The 25454-nt window shown below is 45.0% G+C and overlaps 1 protein-coding gene across 5 annotated transcripts in view; it reads left to right on the top strand.

Moving 5' to 3' along the window:
• Positions 1 to 22928, top strand: part of NFATC2 (nuclear factor of activated T cells 2) — a 99363-nt gene extending 76435 nt beyond the window's left edge. For 4 of the 5 annotated variants that reach the window (XM_054845523.1, XM_054845525.1, XM_054845521.1 and 1 more), the window contains exon 10: positions 17115 to 22928. In XM_054845523.1, the coding sequence (XP_054701498.1) occupies positions 17115 to 17170 (56 nt within the window). In that variant the 3' untranslated portion in view covers positions 17171 to 22928. Of the gene's footprint in view, positions 1 to 12674; positions 12763 to 17114 lie in introns of all 5 variants that reach the window. The other variant, XM_054845522.1, reaches the window with a different exon arrangement.
• Positions 22929 to 25454: the final 2526 nt, after the last annotated feature.

Raw genomic sequence — 25454 nt, forward strand, 5'->3', positions numbered from 1 at the left:
AGTATTACTGAGTTCTGCCCGTGGGTGCTGAAGTGAGTGATAGGATTGCATCTGAGGGAGAATCTTTCCCCGTGGATAATTGTCAGGTGTGGAAGTAAAGCCCAAAGCACACTGTCCCTTTTTTCCACCCAGCTGTGTGCGTTTGGGGAACGCTTTGACGTGTGGGTGGTGGGAGGGTGCTGGTGGCACGGCAGTCGTGTGCCAGACCTGTTTGTGCACCAAACAGCGTGCACTGCATGACCAGAAAGCCTTGAGGCCCTGCAGAAATAGCGGGATGATATCACAGCAAAGTGACAGCGTAGTTTAGTTGTTTTTCGATGCTTATGTGTTGACTTCCTCTGCCTTTGTGCAAGGACTCTGGACCTTCACTTTAATGTGCAAAGAATAATTTGGGCCAGTAAATTAGAGGAGTGTGAGTTTGCAATCATTCCCTCTGATCATCTCTGCCAGGGGAGTCTAGTCAAAGATTCCCAAATTGTGGTGTGGTTTGGTTTGGTTTCTTAATGATGCATGACTTCATCATTCATGAATGAATCGAGTCAAATGTAGGACAAATAGTGAGACACATGAATGACTCTTATGACATTTGCAATGTCTCAATCGGTGCTGGTTTATTTAGGTGGTTTCTAAGTTTCTTTGGAAAGAGTGAGAATGACTAAATGAAGGGGGAGCCACTTCAGAAGTATGGGAGTCAGTGGTGAAAGTATTGTGACGGTTAAACCCCCCTGGGTTAAATATCTGTGATTATGAGCAACACAGTGTCGGTTATTTTGTAAGAGCTCAGTTCCAGGAGACTCCGTAGCCACAAGGCCAGAGGAAGCTGGATGATGCACCAGACGTTGCACTCCCTCTATGGTCAAATACCTCCCGGTGCTCGTGCTGGGTCTTCATCAGCCACGGCTGGGTTTCCTCTTCTCAGCAGGAGGCAGCAGGGCTATTCTCCGAAAGTGTCCGCGGAGGTCCCGACTTGGAAAGGCCCCTGCCCTCGGATGCTCAGTGCGTTGCGGTGCATCCAGCTTGCCCACAGGCACTGCCTTGGGCTGCCACTCCCCAGGGAGAGGGGCACTGGTGGGGCGCAGGGGGCACTGCCCTGCCCAGCCTTCGCTCCGTGTCACCCCTCTGCCAAAGCCACTGAAAACCAAGGCCCAGCATTTCTCTCGGTAAATGGTCACCAACCTAGGAAGCTGTCCGTAGGACTTGGGGAAGTCCCCCAGTTCCAGTCACTGGATATGAAGTAATTCTAACTTTGTACAACTTGATGGAAATAGTCTGCAAACACCGGCCGCTCTAGGCGTTGGGCAGGTCCAGTGACCAAACTGCCTTGGTTTGAACCAGAACTGTGGCAAGTCAGAGGAGGACGTTCAGGGGCTGTACTTTTTAATTACATTGTGGTTTGTGGGTATTTTTTTAACTTAAAATTACATTTAATTTTTTCTTGTCTGGTGTCTTCTTCATGCATATGCATTTGCTTTGAGTTGAGGTGCTGTCTTCTTCCTTGGAAAGCATCCCAAGATACTGATTTCCAGCAGGCAAACCCTCAGGTGAGATTTTCAGCTAGGTAGGCTGGGTTACACGAGAGCTCTTCTCTTGAGGTCATCCTGCAGCTCCCTGTCTTCAAATAACTTCTACTATGTTTCATGTTTCCTTTTTAAAAAAATGCCATTGATTTTAATACAAATTTTACTTCAGTATAAATTTTATAGGCTATTATTAAAATAAAAAGCACATAAAACTATTATTATATCTGTTTTAGAAATTAATATCTGTGGAGCTTTTCTTTTTACTTGATTACATTTCATAGCTCTTCCCATCTTCACAACTAGTGCAAGTTTTAGATCAAGATTAAGACTTTCCTTTCAGGCTTCAAATGTAGCGTTAAATGCTCCTCCAAATTTTTCTGTCATGCAGAAAAACAACTCTGCTTTTCAAAAACCACTGCTGAGCACAAGTGTCTCTGCAGAAAGCCTGGAAGAAATCTCTCCCGTGTGTGACATTCCAGTGCAGCTCTCGCTCTCGGGGAGCATACCCCAACCATGCAAATAATCTAACCCTTAATCACAGTTAGACTGTAATATTTACTAGCATTTCAACAGACTGTGGTCAATCTAACAAGACGTTCATTTCCTCCCTTGTATGCAACAAGAGATGCACACAGTTGATGGCTGGTTTATGACAGGAAGCTCACGCTGCCGCACACAGGCACGCTGCGCTGAGGCTAGCTCAGCCCGGGAGGATCAGAGGCTGAGGAACGAGAGGGATTAGCCAAGGGCAGCCTCTCCCCCCGCCTCTGCAGCAAAGGTAACTCGCATCGTGCCATGTACACAGACCAAAACCTCTCGAGGATTTTTCTTTTCAAGACGTATGCTGCGTTCAGCCGACAGGCAGATGCACTAGTTATCTGGGGAGTCCCTGTCTGTGGCACCTAGACAAAAGTGCTTTGGCAGACAAATAAGTGAGGAGATTAATTTTCTTGTCTTTAGAAAACAGCGCGCGCCATCGCGCCTGGATAGATCGATTTTGTTATGATAGCAAAACAAGTTCTATGGAAACCATTGTGAACCCTGGAGTGAGGCTGCCCAGGAGAGTTGGGGAAAGCCGCTTTTGTTTGTTGTGCTTGGCATCGTTTTGCTCTGGATGAAGATGCTTTAATTTTGTGGGGAGACCCAAGAGAGCATTCCTCTTTTTCCATACCAGAAAGCCTTCCAAGCTGGCATAAATGTCCCCTCTTTCCAGCTGCTCCTTTCCAAACACACTGTGCCTCCTAAAGATAGTCTTTACAGTGGCTGGGGCTGGTGGAAAACATGAAGCCTGCATGGATTAGCACAGGAATTCATTTGGGCTGACGAATTGGGTTTCCCTCTATAAACAGCACTAGTGTTTTCATCTTCTGGACAGCACAGCAAACTTCACGTCCTCTTGCTCCTCGGCCCGCCTCTCCCGCGCTGTGAAACGCTGCGTCCAGGCCAGCCGTGGTAAAAGACACACTAAGGCCTGCTTATGGGGGATGGAAAACAGCATGCGTTCAACGAGGCGTTTTCAACTATCTCCCTTCTCAGACAGGTTTTTTTCCAACCCTTCAAAGAGGTGGTGGGGTTATTTTGGTTTTTTCAGTTTATTTTTCTTTCCAGGTAAAAGGGAAGTGAAAGTAATCCCTTCTCCACTGGCTTAGTGACCTTACAGGCAGCCCACACTATATATTTTCTTTTCTTCTTTGTTTAACTTCAGCTACAACGTGCTTATCATCTGCAGGAGTTAAGGATTCTCTACAGAGGGTTTTGTCTACCCCTTTCCCCCTGGGGCTTTGGGTCGCAGGAGCACGGCCCCGCACAGCATCGCTGCCTCCAGGGACCATCCTAGCCCTGCCAGGGAGGCACCCCCAGCACGGCACTGAACGCCTCCACTGCGGCAAATACACTTCTGTAGCCCTTACACTTTCTTCTATAGCTTGGTAAATATAATCATCAGGGGTTATTAGTCACCCAACATTGTTTCCCAACACATAAAGGCCAATTACATGATCAGACTGCATTTAGTGGTGGTTTGTATTTACCTGACTGGTCAGTAATGGATGATTCTGTCTGTGCCACTGACTAACTGAGCATGGAAAAAGAGTTGCGTGGATGAAAACGGGGGACTTGGGATTCAGCTGTCAAATGAAACAATTATTTAAGTAATAAAGCCCTGTCCCTTCACTTAATCACCATGTTTCCACATGTATAGCCTACACCCCATTAAAAGTTTGTTCCTTAGAAGTAAGTCTCAGCAAGCCCCCACCTGCTCATAACGCGCTGCGGTCTCTCCTGCCCTTTCCAGGCGCTCTGGATCCGGCCATTCTCCGGCTCTTGCAGGGGTGTCTGCTCTGGGATGGGGGGAAGATGGGGGATTATCCTGGCATTATTCAGTGCAGGCAACTGAAACGGGCATGGAAAGGGTGCTGTGGTAAATGCATTACCCACATTCATGTGTAACCTGCTCTGCTGCTGAATCATGGTCTTTTTACAGGTAGCATAGATTATACTCATGACAATATGGGACTTTAAAAAGCAAACTACAAAAAAAGCAGAAACCTGCAAGTGGATATCAGTGCCATAGTGTTTTGAAAGTTTATAAATCTACAGTGTATTTATTATGCTACAGTTTACAGTGTAAGCATTGCCATGCTTTCAGAAGCAGCAGAAGTTGGGGTCAGGATGCTGTTGGCTGCAACTAAAATATTTTCTCTGCCATGTCATCTGATGTAGATACCTATTTGTGCAGTTCCTGATCACCACACTCTCATCTGGTGTGGTTGTGATGGAGTCAAGCACCATTCCCATTAGAGTGATGAGGAAGCTGCCCCTGGGACTTCCAGGAGAGGAGATGCTGACCAGGATGCGGGCTTTCATGTATGGTTGCTTTAAGCAGGCTCACTGGCTGCTGAGGGGTTTGCAGCTGGAGCATCAGCTGCTCTGAACCACACGAGGAAAACAAAACCCAGCAGATTTCCAAAATACTAACAGCTGGATGCAGATGACATTTCTGAATCAAGGGGGAAAAAAAAAAAGCCCAAACCAAACCAGCCGCTCTCATGTTGCTCTCTGGCCCCCTTCCGATGCCCCCCCCAGGCAGCAGCAGGGCAAGGCTGAGTGCCTTGCAGAATTGCAGCCGGGGGGTGGGTTTCTGGGGCACCTAGCGCAGGTGATGAGAAGGGGTGAGTGCACACTGGAGATGGTCACCCTCTTGATAAAAATCCCCTCTGTCTTTGTAGACAAAAGGCTGCAGCCCCCTCTATCCACATCATCCTTCAGATCTCAGCAGGGATACTGGCTGCTGGCTTGGCCCTGAGACGTACCCGATCTCTGCTTCACAAGGCTCTCCCAAGGTCCCTGGTTGTTGTCAGCAGAAAATGGGGGAGTTCTCAGTTCTGTGATGCTCCTTCTGCCCTCCCCCAGCACCCACTGTAGCATGAGCCTGCTCTGAAGTCACCATGGCTTAACCACCCACTTAAACTTGAGCGCATTTTAACTTCTTGGCTGAAAATGGGGAAGACCCAGCCTCTTGGATAGTTTATCTTTGCTGTGAGCCTTCCTCATGATGATGCTGCAAGGAGCGTGCCAGGAGTCAGCACTACCTCCCCACTGACGAGTCAGCTGTTGCTAGTACAAAACCCTTCCCATCTCCACCCCGCATCCCAAAGGACAAGCCCCAGTTCCTGTCATGGGCTATCCTCCACTGGTGTTCCCCACCCCTTGTTCTGTCTCGTCCGGCAGGGAAAGCGTTGGGTACAGTCTGGGCCAGATTCTGAAGGGTGATGCGTGCTTGTCTCTTTGTGTGTTGGATTTTTTTTCAGTGGTTGGATGTCTAATCCACAGTGATTTAGTTGGGAGTTAGCTACCAAAATATCTTTAACAATCTGGTCTTGCAGAAGATATCTGGTGGCTTTGTACGGTTTCATTACGCTGTGTATGCTAGCTGGGGCATTTCATTCATGTTGGCAGTCGCTTTCCTTCCAGGACCTCTCAGAAAGAGTTATGGTGATCTTGGCCTTCGACTTTGCTGCTCCTGTGTCTTCCAGCTGTCTGTGGCTAGTTCCCCAACTGTGGGACAAACAGTATTCCCATTCAATCCGTGTTCCTAGCCGAGGGAACGGCCTGCCAATTGCTTCTGAATGTGTTCTGTAGTCAGATGAGATCATATCACACGTAAGCAAGTTCTGTCTTTATTTTAGGCAAGACGGTGTTTTATCATGATGTGGTTCCAAAGCCTTCGTTTTTTGGTTGGAATTCACCCAGGAAGTGTAGCACTGGATGGTTAAATACAAACTAATAGGTTCAATATGAGCTACAAATGCAGAGCTCGTGAGCTGGCTGTGCAAACTCGTGTATAAAGGAGAATGTTGTCATGCATGTCATGATGAGAGAGATTAGGATGGTCTTGCTAGGTACTTGCAGCGTCTTGCAGCATCCCCTGAGACGCTGCAATGAGCATAGTGTTTCTCCTCCTGCCTGGGTTCCTGGCTTGCATGGGGATACACACAGCTCTCAGACCTCACAGTTGGAAAATTTGGGATGGCTCATGGTGAGTTCCTGGGAAGGATTCTCTGGGGCAGTCTCTTTGGGTGGTTGTTCCTACGTCTTGATCTGGAATTGGGATGGGAGGTCTGCAAATAATTGAGGGCTGATTTCTGAACAAATGTAGGTTATTGCTATTGTGGTGAGGTTGGGAATTGCCCAACCTCAGTAGTGCTGGCTGCACTTCAGCTAAAGACAGTCACCTCGGCAGCTATTGGACATCGAGGAGCTCAGTTCTATTTCTGGTAATTTATAGCCCCTTCTTTTGTTTTCATACTGAGAAAAAAAGTTTTATCGTTTGTGCCATTGAGTCAAATTGAAAGTTTTAAGTCTTTGGATGATGCATATACATTTTTCTTATGCTCTCAAGCTGTTTATTGTCAGAGGTTCCTGGCCTTCTTGAGGTGAGATGCAAAGTCACTTACAGTATCTGCTCCCCACAGTCCTTTTTGTAGTTAGAGGTGTCTCACATAATTAGCTCTCCCTCTCGGTTCATAATGGTCTCTGATTTATACATATACTCCATAGTATCATTTAGTATCTTTATTATTACGTTATTTTATGTTAGAAACCCCCGCATGGATGAGAACTCCATTGTGGCAGACACTGTGTCAACTCCAAAGGAAAAAAATCCAGTTCCTGCCTCAGAGGACTTATAGTCAAAGTGCAAAATAAAAGCAAACAGATGGATGTGGGCAGACACGCAGTATCTTGTATGTGGCACCTCCGTGACATTGTTACGTGTGAATTGTAACACTCTGTCAATAGCCACTTAAATATTTAATGGTCTGGATTCTTTCCAGCTAACTTGGGACTCCCAACTGCAGCCCCAAAGTTAGGCGCTGTCCTGAGTCCCCTTGCCAAGAGCCGCAGACCTCTCCGGGGTGCCCGTGGCTTCCCGTCGCCTGCAGAGGCGGTTCCTGATAGCAGGGCTCCTAAAACAGCGCTCACCGTTAGTGCCTGAGCAGAGGGGAAGGATCTGGCCCCAGACATTCATTTGCTGAAGGATGCAGAGTCATGGTAGAAGAACAATCTGTGCACAAAAGTGATTTCATGTGTTCCCATGCTCAGTGTTTTTCACTACAAACCATGTGCCTACTGCCCATAATCCTCTTTAAAATGAGGCACATAGGAAACATATGCCGCCTTCGCGCTCGCTGTTCCAAAGTTGTTTGTGAAAGCAGAGTAATTGCAAGCAGAAGGTTACTTGCCTGCCTGTTCCAGAGGAGAGCTTGGCTCGTCTGGCAAAATTGTTGTAGGCCACTTGTGCCCCTTCCCTGTTACCTTGGGACGGCGATTTTCTGCTGGCTGTTTTCTCCTGAGAACCGGGCTCAAAATTCGGTTCAGACATGTTCAGAGGGAAACCCGGTTTGCTGGAGAGGCCCAAGTTCTGCAAGAATCCACAAGCCCTTCAGCGGGGACGCTTGCAAAGTTAAGACACAGCAGAAGATAAGATGCCAGAGAATTAGAGCCAGTAAATAGTTTTGTGGATTAATAGACATAAGCGCTAGTGCTCAAGGGAAAAAAATAGATTACATTATTGACTGTTCATCCCATGCAAAACTGCCTAAAGGGAAGGGTAATAATGGTTTGTTTCCCCTTAATTAAATATTTGTTAAATGGTTTGTTTCCTCTCAATTAAATATTTGTCCTGGTAGTTCCTTTGTGACAGAAATAAAAAAAGCAGCAGCTTTGCCTATTCTTGTTACTTTCAGCTAATCCTGAACATGCCGTAACTGTTCTTCAGTTCCTACCCCCCAATTATTTCCTGTAGAAAATCGCTTTCTCCCATCCATTCTCTTTTCTCTCTGTTTTTGAAACACTTTGCTGAATGACTCATATCGCCTCTTAGTAAATAGGTTAAGTCTAAGAGAATGATGAAACTGCAAAGTGACGTGTGAATAAATAGTGCTATCGCTTGTGTGCTTTTCCTGCCAGCAGTTACTATTTTAGAGGCATTGTGTTATCTATTACCAATTTCATTAGCTTTTAAACCATGAGGTGCGAGCTACTGTAGGAAAAAATCATCACCAACCTCCTTTGGTACTGCTGGTTTTAATCTAAAAGAAATAGGTCTTCATACCAAATGACACTGCTTATCTCAGCAGTTATGTAGCAAATTCATGAGGTCCAAACCACGCACACAAAAATAGATGCGAGCACAGTTCACCCGGGTGCTTTGCAGCAGCGGCAGCTGCCGCAGAGTTAGAGCAAGAGTTAGGAGTGACAAAATGAAGACTCTTGCCTTGGATTTCTTAAGCTTCAGTCCATCAGCCTAATATTTCTGTATTGGTTTAGCCAACTAATGTGGTTTAAGAAAATGAACTCCATCCCCTTCCAGTATAAGTTTTTGTATATGTATTTATTATGTGCGTATTTTACTTGGTCTCATTGCATGTTAACTAAAACTAAATATGAACTTCATCTTTTCTCAGTAACTTGCTAACTATCAACTCGAGAGAGCCAACTGCATGACTCAAACACGTGTCCCTTCCCTTACAATTTCAGCCAAAACTCTCTGGCACCAGAGTACTGCAGAATGAAAGTCATATCTAAATATATGTGAGCAGAAAGAAAGTCAGTCAAAAAAAGGCTTTGTTATGGAAAGCTACTACAAACCAAATCCACGGTGGCCTGGAGTTCCTCATCACACCCAGGCTGATCTAGTTTTCCACTTTCAAGGTACGCTTCCCAGAGTGGCTGCTGACACTCGCAGAAGAACTGCACAAAGCTATCATTGCAGTCCCTCTATGCCTTACGTGTAGTGACTAAACAGACTTGAAGGGTTTGTCTAATAAATAATCAGGATATTTATCATAGGCTTAGCAATTATAATAATACAAGAGGTTTTGCTTCACATTCATAGAGTTCCCAACAGTGTCAGCATTGATATCCAGAGCCAGTCCTTTGCCAGGTAACCCGTGAACGAGATTGGCAGGGCAAAAAACGGGTGCTGAGAATGAGACTTAAAGAAACACCCCAGTTTGATGGGATGCCTCTTCCCGTCATACTCCTGCAGTGACTAGGATGCAACTCCTCTAAATTCAGGGTGTTTTACACCGGGGGACTGAGCCTGCGGATGATCTCCGAGAGCTTCCCGCCGGGACACGCTGGAGCCCGGCGGGGCAGCCGGGAAGGACGTGGCATGGTGCCTGAAGGAGCACTGGCCGGATTGCCAGCTGATGCGGGCTGTTCCTCCGGTTGATGCGTAGGCAGGGTTTGCGCCTATCTTAGACTCTTCTGATAAAAAATAGATGACTAAATACTGAAATCTATCAAGCAAACAGGAAATCACACTCTGGAGCAAAAATTGCTCCTTCTCTTGCTGTTCCAGTCAACAGCCCGGGATTAGAAAGCTTGTGCGTGTCCTGCAACTGTCGCAGAACCCCAGTTTCCTGGTTCATGGAGAAAGAGCCTAGAAAACTCAGCTCATTGATTTCCAGTAGATTCAAACAGGGATCAAAAGGATTGAATAACTGAAAGCACCACAAACAGCACCTTAGGATTCCTCCATTCAGCTCACTTTAGGCCCCTGTTTCTCCAGGAGAGTATGTCATTTGTAAGCAATATAATTCTCCCATACATTGTTTGCACTTCAGATTTCAGCCCTCTCTTAATAAACTGGTCTTCCAGGGAATTAAACAACCAGTTAACAGCCAGTTCTTCTCTTAACTGATTAACTGTGAAAGTCCTCTGGCCATGGAAGCATAATAATTTTTTACTAATCACTTTCAGGTTCAGGTGCAACTTATTACTGATTTACAAGATTGTAACCATTTGTGTAACGAGCTGAAGTGAAGCATGGCGACATGGGACAGCACCCAACAGCTCCCTGCAGCTCAGGGAGAGCGGCGCAGGTTTCAGGTTATCTCCACTGCTGCAAGCTGCTCTGGTTTCCTTCCCGTGTAACTGCTCACTTTGCTTCATATCAGCAGGGAGACCTCGGCTGGGGGGAACAGTTTGCAGAGTGACAACTTCTGTCTGAGCAGTACACCTGAACAAACAGAAACAAAGCGTTGCTTGTCCACCAGCTGTCTCGGATACCGGTCCCAGCCTTCCCACAGTCAGAGCAGAGCTCCTCACGAGTGGTACCCCAGTGCCTCCCAGGGCAAGGCATCCTCAGGGCCGAGGGATGCTCCTTATTCTCCTGGAGAATGCCATACAGTGAAGTCAGAACAGGTCACTCTCTTCAAAGTGCTCTCTGCTGCCTATCTTGGCTTGATTTCCCAATTGGAATACTTAGGACCCAATTTTTAGAAGTATTGAGCACTCCAACATTGACTGACATTTATGGGTTTAAAGGTTTTAGGTTGGTAACTTAAATTGTTGCCTACTGGAATGTTTAGAGTGCCTAAGTGAGCTCAGCACCTCATGCCTTTGGTAGTTTGGGATCTTAACTACCTAAGGACTTTAAAACATCCCCATAGGGACTTTTGAAAATGGTTGCTCTCTACTACATCCACACACTTGGTATAGGCTTATTCTGTGCAGGCTGTCATCATAATTTCTGGCTTTTTTCTGTTAGCTAGGCATGTATTATTTAAGTTCCCTGAGCGTGACCTTCACAGTCTTTCTGCATTTGTCAGAGCAGAGCAAACCTGTAATAAATCTGGTCCTTCAGGGATACTTTGGACTTGGCCAGGGCCATATGGCAAGATGATGCTGTAGCAGAGATCTGAGCTCTGGAGTCCCACTGTCCAGCTTCTGCTTTAACCACAAGGTCACGCTTTCTCCCGACAGCTTTAACACAGTTGTTTTGTAGCAGTAGGCTGTTGATCTTTTCTGGAAGCCCACTGACAATAATGAAACTCCTTACAATTTCTGGGGTAGTGTCACAGACAGATGTGTGTTTTGAGTACTTCCTTCTTGATAGTTTTGATGGATAGTGCGTTTAGGACACCAAATTTGTTTTTGGCAGAAATGCTGTCTTCATTTTCTGCTCTTTTCTTACAGGCACACCCAGCTTCCTGTTAAAGATTTTGGGTAGGATAGTGCCATAGATACCGATCATTTTAGTTTTGCACCTCACTCTGGAACTATATTGAAATATAAGGGAAGGATATTTAAATGTCGTGAGTGAAATCCAGATCCTGTGAATCACGAGTTTAGATATTGATTTCAGTTGGGACAGGCTTTAGCCAAAAATATGCATTTTATTTAGATTCTGTTTTCCATCAGATATCTATATTATGTTGTTAAATTCATGGAAAGATGCCGATGGGTTTTGAGTCTATTGAAACTATTATAGCAAAAATGCATCACGGGACTTGAATTGCCACTTAGTTTGAGATCAGTGACTTCTTCCAAGAGTTTGCTTAATTAATGGAGATGACCTGATTGCTGTTGGGCTGGGTGGTGTTGAAGAGGTTTCTGGTTAACACAGACTACATGGATTACAAGCAGGACAAGGAAGAAAAGTTGCAGGGTGCATCTATTGGCATTATTTCAATAAGGGGTAAAACCTTTTTCTGATGTGTAATTAAAGTAAAGCTTTACAGCTAAGAACCTCTCAGTAGTAAAATATCCCCATTTTCCAGAAAACAGCCTTTCATGGCTGTTGATTTATAAAACAACTCCCCCCCCACACAGAGTATTTTCCCCCAACACGGTTTGTTGGGTTTGGGTTCCTTGCGCCCAATACACCTAAGTTTGTATTTACCAGTCAATTAGTTGCTCTGCTTGCATGTGCAAAAGCTGATTTTCCAGGATGCAGAATATAAAATAGGCTGTGTACTGAGTGGTAGGTTCCAGTGTACGATACGTGGCTGCAGGATCTTAGGGAGCCAAGTAAAATATTTCTTTTCTATATATAGTGACTTGAAATCCAGCAGCAAAGACACTTCTGAATCTTGCACTCAAAACTAACTTAGTTTTTAAGAAGCACTTTTTCCTCCTTAATATTGCAATTATTTTTTTTTAATTACCACATGGTTTTGCAGAAGTGCCAAATGTTTTCATGATGAATTCAAAAGAAATCTAAAAAAGATCAGACAGGGAAAAAAATGAAACAGAATTTTAAATATTGCCATTTTATAAGAAAAAAATTTCACCTTATTTGTGTTCGAAGCAAAGACTGTAACTTTCATAATTTCTTTGCGCATATCTTTCCTGTTCTTTACAATTAAGGCAAAGTCTAATTTACACGGCCACTGTGGTTAGATCTCTTATTTAAAAGGGACTGACTTGTGATCTGGCATAAATGTGTCATGTTTTGTGTGGGCCAGTAAGATGATAATATAACTGAATTTTGCAAAAGGCAGTGACTAGTCTTTGACCTGGCTTACAAGACGCATGGACCTCCTGTGCCTCTGAAGTCTCAGATCAAATGATCAGCATTTCGCATGTTTTGTCATCAGTTTAGGAGTGTAAATTTTTTGCATACTTATTTTTAGATAATATCAGTTGAGAAAAGAGGGGAAAAAAGTAAAATCTAGTGCTGGATCTGAGCAAACAGAAAGGTCAGTGGTTAAGTTCTGCCTTATGTATTGTATATGCTGAAATGTCCTTTTAATAAATTAAATCACAAAATGAAAGAGTAGCTGAAAACTGCAACATTTGGCCTTGCAACAGAGGTCAAAGGTTACCTTTTTTTTTCTCAAAAATGGTTTTGCAAATCTTTTTCAGAGCTGATAGATACACACCTTAGCTGGATACAAAACATTATATGAAAAAGAATGACTGTGATCTTTGATCCAAGCAATCAAAAAGAAAGGTAATTGGTATTTTTCTGCCTTTTCTCCAGCTGTGTGTTTCTCTTAACCTTTATTTATTTATTTTTTCAATTAAAAAGTCATGCCCCTTTTTATTTGGCTTAGAGGGTTTAAAAGCTTATTTAATTTAATTTCATTTTTTTTTCGTCCTTTTTCTTCCCCACTTGTGTACTACAAAGCTGTCCTGAAGTAGCTGGGGCCTGGTGGGCAGGGAAGGAGAGATGGGGTTGTGCATGCTGGGCTAAAGCATCCTGTCCTTCCCGGGCAGCAGCGAGAACCGTGTTAGGACCGTGGTTTGCCTGGTCACGATTTGAGGGCACACTAAAAATTCAGGGTTCAGCTTCCCTCCCCAGTCCCCGTTAAGCCATTAGTTCCTCCCTGCGTGCCTTCTGTTTGCTTTGCATGTAAAAACGCCTCTTGGCCGCGGCAGCGGAGCAAACGTGGAATGTGCAGGATGCCTGCCCGGTGCAGGGAGGAGCGCGCTGGAGCTGGGCTTCGCCTCCTCTGGTGAGCCCCTCGCTCCTGCAGGACCCCCCCGGGCACGAGAGCCCAGCCACGGGCACGGCGCGGGGACAGCATCGCCTTCGTCGGCGTGACTCCAGGCATGCACAGGGAATAACGCTAGTAAAGTGGTTATTCCGATGCGTGTGTGAGTGTGTGCGCACGCATGCATATGAGCGTGTGTGCGTGTAGATAATCAATTACAAGGAGCCTGACTCATTGCCAGCTGAAATTGGAGACTGTTTTCTGTCTCTGGACTACTAGTTGAAGCTCGGTATTTAATACAACCCACTATCATCCCGCAAGTGAATACACTCCAGATTTCTATCTGAGAGGATGTGAATTAGAGTCTTAAGTGTCTTTGAAGACTGGAGCCCGAGAGACTGACTCTAACCCATCAAAGCTGGGTGATCAGAAGAACGCGGACGTTCTCCCATGATTTCAGCCAGCCCCTCGCATCCAGCTGACTTGGGGATCTCCAAGCAGCGGGGCTGTCGCAATACTCGTACAACAGCAGTATCTGACAGGGTTTGCTGAAGGGATTCAGGCCTAACTAGGCATTTCCTTGGTCTGGATGGCTGACGTCAGCTGTAATTTCAGTATCTTCTTTTTATGATTTAATCTTTCATTATCTTTGCATATGTCCTCATGGCCCCATTTAATCAGTTCTTTCTCATTAAATGGATCAATAGCAGGGTGCTCCAGAGTTGCCATATGCCAGGCACCTTAAATAACAATATTTTATTTATTAATCACATTATCTTCATTTCCTCTCGGCTAGAAATGAGCAAATAATGAGAACCGATACTTGAGATACATTTTAACCATGCTACCAGAAAAAGGTAGATGTGAATTCAGAATAGCAAGTTCAGCTCATGATCTCAGCTTCCTCTGAAGTTTAGATATGTCTCAGTTTGCTGGTTTTGTTCAACCTACTATTGAAACCCAAGTCACTGAGATTACACCTGGGTCTGGATCCCTGTGCTCCCAGAGCTGGAGCAGATCACCAAAGATGTGTGATTTCACTAGACTCGGTCTGGAAGTGACTCCAAGCTGGGAGAGAGATACTTACCTTGGGATCCATATATATTCATTAGATTTAGGGGCTTTGATTGCAGGTTAGTACTTTTTGTGCTGGGACAATCATTGACTTGCAGGTCCTTCCCATAGAGCACCCAGACTAGTGTTGCCCAGCCTAAACTGCACCTGACTGCCCTCGCCACGTGGATTTAGGTGAAATTTGGGGTGACGACAGGACATTCGGGCCACCTATAGAGGAAGCTCCCTTGTCATTCAGATGCTTACAACAAAAATGCAATTTGCCACGTGTAGGAGCTTGCACGGTGAGAGCCCAGCTGCGCCCGAGTGCGGTCCCGCAGCCCGTCTGTGGGGTTAATGTTTCATACTGTTCCCCTGCAACTTTTTAGCTCTTTGCAGATTGTAGTCCCCCTATAACCTCAGCCCACAAAACCCACTGCTGACCTCCCATGCAGCACACAGGAGGGAAAGTGAAGTTTGCAGCTGAGTAAGCCCTTCACCGCACCATCCAGCCTGCCCGGAGCCGGCGAGCAGAGGTCCCTGCACTGGCCAGGCTCTGGGCTCCTGGTCTGCTGGTGCTGCACAACCCGTCTCACTTTACCTAAAGCTCTGGCTGGGAAACAGAACCAAAACCAGACCCCTCAAAAGACTGTAGGCTTAGTAAACTCCATTTAATTATCTACTCATTTTTCACCTGGTATTTAACCCTTCCTAGACGAAGATGGCTGCTGGCTCCGACATTTCCACAAGCGGTGGCTGTATTAAATGAAACGAAACTCGCACACGGTATTTTTGGTACGCTGGCTGCTCAAACAAACGTGTCGATAAATAAATCGGCCTGCAGTCTCAGCCCGCTTGTTTTTAGAAAGGAAATGACCCTGTAAGAGTGGGTGCCCACTTCTTTTACCTCACTGCTATTTTTAGCTGAGGCTGTGAAAAATTTCCATTGAAGACCTGCTCCTCTCATTTCCTGGGTAGAGCAAACAGGAAGCTCTTCTAGCTGAGCTGGAGGAGGCTTTTTGCCTGAAAGTGGACCAACCTCACCTCCCACTGGTTGCTTGCTTGCACTGCAGAGCAGCAACACACCGAACACCCCACGTATGTGCTGTGTTTGCAAGAATTCACCCAACAGGCTGCTAGAAGCCAGCAGGTCACGGTGGCGGGTAGAAAGTTGGGCAGGAGAGGACAGGAGTTCTGCTGTCAGCCACGTCCTCTCCAAGAGGCACCAATCTGGTCGAAACCAGGCATTTCCTGGCTGGAATTAGAAAGAGCTAAACTCTGGGCTGTTAAGGGTGGGATTTTTTGAGCACGGAGGGATGGAAACGGCCTGGTGTGGCACAGGCTCCGGGTCCCTTCAGGAGAACGTACTGTGCCTGGATGTGCAGAGGGCTGGCTGCCTGCTCCTCCCGTCGCACACCTGTGCCGTGCTCCGTGCGAACACGTACGTAGTCCTTAGGGGGTACAGCCCAGCACTGCCGACGTCTGTGCAGTAGAAAGCGGAGCTTTGGTAAAACGTAGAGTTTACTTTCTCAGAAATAAATTCCATTGCATGTAGAGCGGAGGGAGCTTTCAAACTACTAGTCATAACTACTAAAAATTAATACATGTGTTCCCCTTCCCAGGGACAATAAGAGATAGGGCACCATTTTTTAAAAATTGTTGGAAAGTGGTGAAATACTATGTTAATTAAAATTTTTCATAAATATTTGTTACAAATGGTCTTAAATAGGGGGGCCTTGCAGCTGCATACCTGAGGATTAATCAATCTTGGGCGAGGGTCTTCTCTGGTTTAAATTAGTCTTTGTCTTAGCCCTTAAATGTCAACAGGGAGAAATCATTTAGATCTGGGGTCTGAAACCTTAGAAAAATTGGTCTTTTGGTTTTAAGGCAAATTTGTCAAAGTAGAGAAACAGTTTCCGAAGTGCGCACCCCCGGTGAATGCATGTGAACTGGAGCCCCAGAACAGGCAGTTCAGGAGTTTTGCACCAAAATGCTCATGGTTTAGGTCTCTCCTAACAAAAGTGCAGCCCAGAGACAGAATTGTTGTTCCAGGAGGTACCAAAGGGTGCTTTAGGCAAATAAGCGTGAACGGTAGACAGGAGAGAATGGCTGTTGTATAAAACTTGTAACACTGTTCTGAGTTTTTAAACAGAGACCAAAGTTCTTCAGTGTCTTCTCTTGAGCTTTATTAACACGCCTGTCCCAGCCTCCTAGAGTCTCATGGTGGTGCATGGAAGTTTGCTTATGCTACACTCTACAAACGAACTGTAACAAAAATGGTAGAGCAGGTTGAGTCTGCGGTGAGATTTAAAAAACCCCACCACAATAAACCACAAAAAAGCCAACACTTTTTCACCTGAATTGCAATCGCTGTGTTTTCAGCACTGTCCACTATACTTCCTCCAAATCTGGCCTTTCTCTTTTCAAAATATTCTTATTTCTGCCTAGTGAAAATGTTAAAATACTCAGATTTATTTTTTTTTAACCCTGGTAAAGGAAACGTCTGTGAAAGAGGGAAGTGGTGTGTACGTAAGGGATGTAGCACGTACTGGACACATGGTTCAGCTTGTCACTTGTGTTTCTATGGTACCTGAAGCATGCTGAGCACAGTGTAACGCCCCTCTCTCTGCTCCTCCCCGCTTGCCTTTCAAAAATAGGCAGTCTGGGTAATTAAGTTAAAAGTTTTAAGTTTTATTAAAATTATGTTATGAATACACAGGGGACCTTTTCGGCTAACAGCAAACTGCACAAGGATTGCTTTTACTTCTCGTAATTTTGAAAGTGCTCTGACACGTCTTCCTCTTTTATTTCACAGTTAACGAAATTATCAGGAAGGAATTTTCTGGACTCCCTGCCAGAAATCAGACATAGAAGAAGAGATTTGTGAGACAACTTTTACCAAATCCTTCCATAACTGACCTCTTAGATCCTTCCAATGCCCCTGCAACCTCCTGCTTCCTTAACTGTTCATCTCAAGGCACCAATTCAATGCAAGGAACAATGTATTGGCATCAAGCTGACAGCCTTGACTAAGCAACTCGCCACCTCTCTCTGTAAACACCGAGAAGGACACCCTTCCTTTCGTCCGAAGATCGTATTGTTCTCATCTAACACAGCATCTGTCTGAGGAAACTCTTCAAGCCTGCTGCAGAGTATCTATCCACGTATCGATCTATCTTAGTAATAAGGGAGAAGTGAGATGTCACTCCTGGACACCGCACAAAGCAAGGGAGGTTATATATTAGTGCTTACTTGGGTGGGGTGGGAACCGGGGAAGAAAGAGTAATATATTCCATACCAGAATAACGACATTTTGCAGTTCACTAACAGTGACTTGCCCTCCAGCCCTTCTGAGAAATTGTATTGTTGTGGGAAACTGAGGCAACCCAAGCTTGCTCGGCCTTTATCCGACCTGGGATCAAAAGCCATTTTTTCTGACTCTGAGCACTGTGATCAGTATTTCAAACAGTAGACGTCAGCTGAATCCAGGAGTTTTCTTCATTTTTCTTGTCAGACTGGATAGGAATTTGAAGGAGAAGGATGCTCACAGAGAACCAGTGAAAAGAGCGATTCAGCAGTTGTTACACCTGTCCCAAGGTAAAATAAACCCAGATAAAACAGAGATTAATATATAGGAGTCACAGCAAATCCAAAGATTTTATGATTCATCCTTATTAATATTTAGTCAGTGTATGAACACATCTTAGGTATTTTCTCTCTAATAAATTGTTGCTGTTTTTTTTCATATAGAACCTGCCATTGGCTCATAACTTATCTCATTTAGCAGCTGTAACATTTAACCACACAAGCTGCAGAGGAAAATAATTGCATCTTACAGAAACCGTACGTTCCAGAAAAAGTATACACTTACTTATACTCACCTTGTCTCTTTAGCTTTGCAAAGCTACCAGCAAATTCTGGAAAGGTTAAATTTCCACCTCAGTTAGAATGTTTGTTATGTTTTGCTTCATGTGTTAGAATATACTGTACTGACACAGGCTTATCACGACGAGATAACCGCTGCCATCTGCAGTTGTACCGCTAGCAAGTTTATAACGTTTTCGTATGTCATTGCTACCCAGTGTGGTAAAAAGGCATCGTGAGCGGATAATCGATGTACAGTAAAGATAGCCATAATATTGTAGGAACTACGTAGTAATCTCTTCTGGTTTTGTAAAGGAGGAATATTTTTGAGAGTGCAGAGCCTGAGCTCTATTCTAGAAAACACAGCGAGTCTATCCTTTTCTCAGCTGTTTCACAGCAAACCTTGCTGAATACCAACGTGTCCACACGCTCACAGCAGGAATTAGGTCATACGGATACAGCAGGCCAGCAGAGCAGCTGCATAATCGGTTCCCCAATATTGCAAGAAAGATCCCAAACTGGCATTAATAACACAGCCTGGGGAGTTTGCTTCTTTTTCCCCTGGAAGTACTGCCAGCGCGCACCGGCAGCGCTCGCGTACGACGGCGAGTGGCAGCAGGCGTCAGTCTCCTGGTGAGACCCAGATCCCCTGTCCCCAAAGGAGTCCCGTGTCCCACTGCAGCAGCACCGCAAAGTCGCTGGCTGAGGATGGCTCACGCTGGTGCTCAGATTGCGAGCTCCGCGTGTTGCGTCAGTACGAATGCCGAGAGAGCCAAGCCTCAGCCTGTGCCTGCAGAGGGGAAAATGGCCTTTTTATTACTGACTTTTACAGAAACAAAACTGAGGCTTGGACTAGCTGCGATGACCTCTGTGCAGGGAATTACTGATCGTGAAACAGCACTTGTACAGTACTTCGACTGGCTCACATGCCTCAAATAAGCTATTCTGGATTCTTTTAAAACTGCCGGTTTGCCAGGATCTGACATATACTGTGGATTTTTAATGCAGTCCGATGTTTTGGACAATTTTGAAAAATTCCTCAGGCCAAAAGTTGCCTGTCGGAAGGTGTTTGCTGCAGCCGAGTGAACGAACAGACCAAACGTGTCTCCTGGTTTCGCAGAATTCACGCTTGGAAGTACCAAAACTGACCATCTATTTTCCCTCATCCAACCTGTAAAGCGTAGGAGAAATTTAAAAACCAAACCAAAACCCCCTACACAAAAACCCAGAAATCCTCAAATAACTGACAGAAACTTTTCTCTTGCTGGATTTTAAATAGAATATCGAAGAAGAACATGAACTTCTTTTCAAATCTGTAGGCGCACTGACGTAGTCTAAAAGCATTGCTCCTATTTGGTGACTGTCACAGCAAGTGCTTCTCAGCAGTGCCCCGCACGGACATGAAGTCAGATCTCGAAGTCAGGTAACCGCACACCAAACCCACTAGCGACTGCCACGAGCCATCGCAGTGTGCATCTTCATGGTGCGGACGGATTTGGATTTTTATCTGTTTTATTTTTGGCCACTGTTCCCCGTGCGTTTAAGCATCTTTCTCCCCTTTTTACTATAAGGAATAAATGTGTATAGCAGACGAGAAGAATGTGGACTTGTAGCAAAGGCTTTTCAGCGCTCACAGGGGCCCGGGCAGGCAAACCCCTGAGCCGCTGCGACGCTCCATCGGAGCTACGTTGCAGGATGCACCCACGAAACACGCTCTTTACCTGAAGGTTAAGATTTCCGCAGCGCTCACGTGTTCCTTCAGGCACTTGAGAGGGGGAGAGGATTTTTTCTTTAATGCGCTACAAGTGCTTTACTCCTGCTTGCATTAGCTGTATTTCTTCCTCATTTTTAATGCATAGATATTAACCTGTACGTGTGTTTGCGTAGGTCCGTATACATGTCTATTTATATAATATAACCATATATACATATATATGTGGCTATATTATATACATATGATGATACATGAACACACACACACTCCTCTGTTACAAACTTGGGTCACAATCCTGTAGTTGGCTCCCGGCAGCCAGACCTCCGCCGGCACGGGAAGCCAGCTACTGGATCCAGGGTTCACGAGGCGCATGTAATATAGACTACATTTTAGTGGTTTTATTTACAGCTACATGAGGTCAGGCTGTGCTACTCTATCCACTTTTACACGCAACTGTTAGTTAAATACTACAGCTTTAGCCAACTTTATATTTATTTCCAGAGAAAAGGAGTATCCTCAGACATAGCGTTACGCATTGATGTCTCTTTTTATAAAGAAAACTGATATGTTAAAATTATATAGCTAGGCTGAAGAACTTCAAAATATACAGTACTAAATTATTTGCTGTTCTTGCTGAGCAGTGTTTTTCCAGTATTTCATAACTTAATACAACTCGCTCTCTTTCTGTAGAAGCACTAGTTGAACCTTGGAAGAGTTAATACCATTTTGTGAGTAATTTGTTCTCACTTTATCTGGAAAATAGCCATATTTGCACATGAGGAAATTCTGTCTTTCCTCAGTTATCTGAATGTTTCACCGCAGTGCCTTCCTGCCATTGTACCAAAGGCCTCCAAATATATCGTCTACAGGGTGAACAACTCTAATGCATTTTCCATCAAAGTTACACCATGCAAAGTACATAGGGCTTATTGGAACTCAGAGTTCATCTTTTCATTTGTGTGTGTGCGCGCTTTTTTTTTTTTACTTCCATTTTTCCATCCAAGCTTTGGCTGCAAATACAGGATGAGCTTCGATAAACTTCTGCATCAAATATATGAATACGTAGAATAAAATCATCTTTCATGATATGTAAACAGTCTGAGAGTGGAATGGGAGTGGACAGATATCAGGAAGAATTTTTTTGTCAGTTGTGAGTGTTGGAAGTACAGTTTGCCAGGAAAGTAATTGCTCGTGAAGATACTTGCAATGAAATATGAAGTCCCGTTTTTGTTTTTCTCCATGAGAATGAGCAAAATGTAAGACCTGAACAGCAGCGACGGAATGAAAGTGTCTAATGTATGTGTTTTTACTGGTAGAAAGAATGTAGAAGAGCCATGGGTTTTGCACTTGCTTTATTTGTATCCATGTAAATATGTATCACTTCCATTCTTCTTGTAGGGATACAGCCTCTTCTGAATGTAGAATATTTCCAAAACCAGCACTATGTTATTCTCTATTGTATAAAATGCTGCTGCTTAATAACATATCTAAAACAGTTCTCAAAATAGCTAGCATGTTTTTAAAGTATATTTTGTAATCCATATCTTTACAAAAAAGCGTCTGTGCTTTTTGTCTGACCAAATATGCAACACCTTTTGGATTAAGGATAGTATTTATAAAGGATCAATTTTCATTTCCTGAGTGTATTAGTTTTCTATGCAATTGTTGTTGAATTGTTATTGTCCTAAAAAAGATGTATTTGATAAATTTTCCAAAGACTTCAAAGACAGCTTTAAACACTTCAGAAATGTGCTAAATATTTCAATCTGACTTTTTCCCCTGCATTTCTTTCCAAATTGCTACTTAATAGGGAACGATTATGTGCCAGATGGGATTCAAGGAAATGACTCTCTTAATTTCAAATCTTAAATTGATTCAGATCTTCATAAATTTTGCACCACTTAAAAATCATCCGATGTTCCAGTTTATCTGCAATTCTGAATGTTTGTTATTTACATTATGTGTTCCTGTGCAACGGGAAGAGACGCCAGTGTTGGGTTTAGACTGAGTAAAGTGCAAATTCTCCAGAAATGACCTGTTTTCCCCATCGTTTACATTGCAGTGATTTCTTACCTGTAAATGTAAGGCATCTGTCTGCCATCACACGTGGAAAGTTGTAATTCTTTATTCATCTCAGTTCAGAATGAATAATCCACCTTTTTGAATGTTTGACATAAGATTGACATCTGTCTTTTTTAATGTCTGCTACTTCATAACTGCAGCGAGTGTTTACCTACCAGCAATTTGTTTAACTACCAGTCAGTATCTCGTCTACTGTGGTCTGTTTAAGATTTGTTTAGCCATTTTCATTGTTCCTGGGGTACAAAAAAAATAAAGAAATTGGTACCTGACCCACATTGCAATAAATTTCAAGTGAAGGTGCTGGTACTGAAAAAGATCATATAGGCTGCAAACGAGCGGTTATCTGGGGAAAAGTTAGTATTTTTCAGTTTCTTTTCAGTAACTCATAAAACAGCAAAATTGGGTAGAAAGTTTTAGAATGACTGAGTCACAAAAATGAATAAAGATTTATGTGTTTGCAATAGCCCAGAAATCCCCAGATGTGTTGTTGGAATCACCAGGTATTCCAGAATTAAACTGCCATCATGTCACGGATGCTGGTCAGTACCTTCCTGCACACGTAGTGTGCTGAGACCTGGGAATGGAGAATCAAGGTACAGCTCGGGCTTAATAATGGTGGCCTAATTGGGACCTAGAGATTTGTGCGCGCGCGTGTGAGTGTGTAATTACAAAGTGACACCCCCCCACCCCCCCCGCCCCGAAGTCCAAGCCTCCTTGCTGAAGCCCTACCCTGGATGTTCAGGTAAAACCATTTGTTAATAGATACACGAGTGAGCAATTGTCACTCAAACCATCCTAACAGATGTCTTTTTAATCAAACTGTTCAAAAGCCTAACCTTAAGGATTGAAAGGGGTTTATATCATTCACATTCCTACAACAACATTGTTAACCTCCAATGTAATGATTTTTTGCTACCTGTAAAATATTTTTATATATTGCCTGTACTATGGTAGTTTAGCAATAAATGAAAGGATATTACCTGCTGCATGGGTGTTTGGTTTATCCTTAAATTCCTTTGTCACCTCTGATAAAGTAACATCAAGTGGGCGAGTCACCCGCTCGGTAGCTGTCTTGTCCTCACCGCCCCCTAAACCCTCACCCGCGGGACGTGCCCACGGATTTCAGAGGAGGGAGTACTTTGTTAGGGAGGTGCCCGGTACCCTTTGCGCCGAGATCCCGTTCAGTTTCTGTAGATGAGATGATAGATTCATTCCTACAGTGACAATTTTATCAACTTCTTCACTTGCTCTTAGCGTCTGTTTCCCCCATTTAATTTTCTGTTCCCACCAGCACCATCCCGATAAAAACACTGAACACATCAACAGGTACGCCACAGAGTGTTCGCCTTTACGCGGCATTCGTTGCCATCTGTGTAAATGTCCGTCTGCATCAGTATATGCTTTTTAGAGGCTGGGGATGTACTCTGTTTCATTTTTGTTCATCTAAATCTTAATTCTGCATTTCCCTACTGGAGACACTAAAAGATACATGTTCATACTGCTGTGCTGGAAGAAAGCCCAGAGCCCATTATGTCTCAGTAAGAGTTGAGTTTATATAGCGTACAATTAAAGACATTTACCTTAACAAAATCAATATTATCCTTTGCATTTAAAAACAGAGAATTCAAACCATATTCGATGCATTTGTTGGACATGGAGCAAGCGCTTTGCTTTGCTTATTCACAAAAGCCTCAGAGCAAGCGCCATGTGGAAGTTCTTAACTCCCAGTACGCTGTACAAAGGCTGGGAAGCTCATAAACCAGACAGGCTTCGCCAACAAAGAAGCTGTTACTGGCGAGGAGAGAACATTTTATGATGAGCAAATATATGGCACACAGGATTTTAGCTTTATTCAGCAACAGGAAAATTTAAGTAACTTAACCTGGAAATTCCACAGCTAAGGGCTGAGGACTTGAGCACCTGACCTGATACTCTGGCTTTAATTTATATCTTGGGTCCCAATTAAAAGGCTACAACAGTACCCCAGATTTTTAGTCTTAACGGGAAATTTCCTGGATTTTGTAGACTTAACTCACTCCTTTATACCCCTTCGACACAGCTGACTTTTTTCCCCAGTTTTACTTTTCATGGTAGCAGCAAGGAACAAAAATTCATGTTTCTAATGAACATCTGGGTTTTGTATGAGAACTCGCTTGCTCGCGTGCTCCATTGTGTAAATACGTGATTTACAAGTTCTTTTTCTTTTTATACAAATGTGATTTACTCAATTTAAGAAGCTGCATTTCAGCTTCATACCAGATTCTTTTCTAAACACGCCATCACTGGCTTGCTCAGGTGGCCACGCTCAACCGGGCTGCTGCTGAGGGAGCTTCACAGGGCCGATGCGCTCCCAGCCAGCGCCGTCCTCGTCTGCCCGAGCCCCGCGCGCCGCCTGCGCCTCGCCGGACCTCGCTCCTGCGGGCAGCGTGCATCTCCGTGAACTCACGTTGCAGAGCGGCTTGGATTATTTTATTTGGGAGGGGAAGGGAAGGCCACAGCACAGGATTTGAGCTCCTGCTAAACTGAAGGGCGAGACTGCTGGCCCAGCAGAATCGCTGAGGTCGTGAGGAACCACTTAAGCTAAAAGCCGCGGGGAAGGGAGAGGCTGGCGGGAGCTGCACTGTGCACGGACCGGCCGCATCCAGGCTCGGAGGTGACTGTGGCACAGAGGCATCTCCTCGCTCCGTGGCCGGCAGGACCGACATTGCAGCTGAAATCAAGGGGGAGAGCAGGGAGGCAGAGCAGAGCAAGGCAGGCAGGCGTGTAAAATAAAAACGATCTCTATCCGCCGCACGGATATAATACAAGTAGTAAAAGGCTACGTGCGCATTGCAGTCTGTTAGCTGTCTAACTGCCTTTGAGAGCCCAGCTCTGCCTGGCGCTTTTGGCTGAGAGGGACCCTCAGGCCGGGGATGGGGGGGGCAGCCAGCCGGCATTCGCCCCGCCAGCCCTGTTTTCTTCAGGAACCACGCGAAAAGCGGTGCAGACCTTCGGCCAGCGGCAGCATTTACACACAGCTACGGGAGCGTACGGAGCTGAAGAAGCTATTTCTAGGTGACACTCCCTGCTCTAAGGCTGTGCTGGTTTTGGCTGGGATACGCCTCTGGCTGTGCCTGGGGCTCCAGGCAGCGCAGAACCAGCAGTAAGAAACTGCGGCTTCACTCCTCGGACCTCTGGGCTCAGCACTGGCACGTATCCTGGCTCTGCCTCCGGCGGGGGCGAGGGATGGCCGGGCCCGTGCTGGCCCAGTGCGGGGAGCCCACCGCTGCCCCGAGCCCGCTCCTCCAGCAGCGCTGCGAGGAAAGAGCAGAGGAGAAGTCACTCAAAGGTCCTGGGGAGCAGCCCAGTCCCTCCACCACCTGGAGCAGGGAGCAGCAACCGGGAATGCCTATTCCGAAATACCGCTGAAGGTTTGGAGTGGGTTGGGACGTCTGCTCTCGGACATGTCCCTCAGCAAAGCCGCAGCGGCTGCCTGCACCGACCTGCCCTCCCGCC

This window comes from Grus americana, chromosome 17 (genome assembly GCF_028858705.1).
Source record: "Grus americana isolate bGruAme1 chromosome 17, bGruAme1.mat, whole genome shotgun sequence".
In the NCBI taxonomy this organism is placed as follows: Eukaryota; Metazoa; Chordata; class Aves; order Gruiformes; family Gruidae; genus Grus; species Grus americana.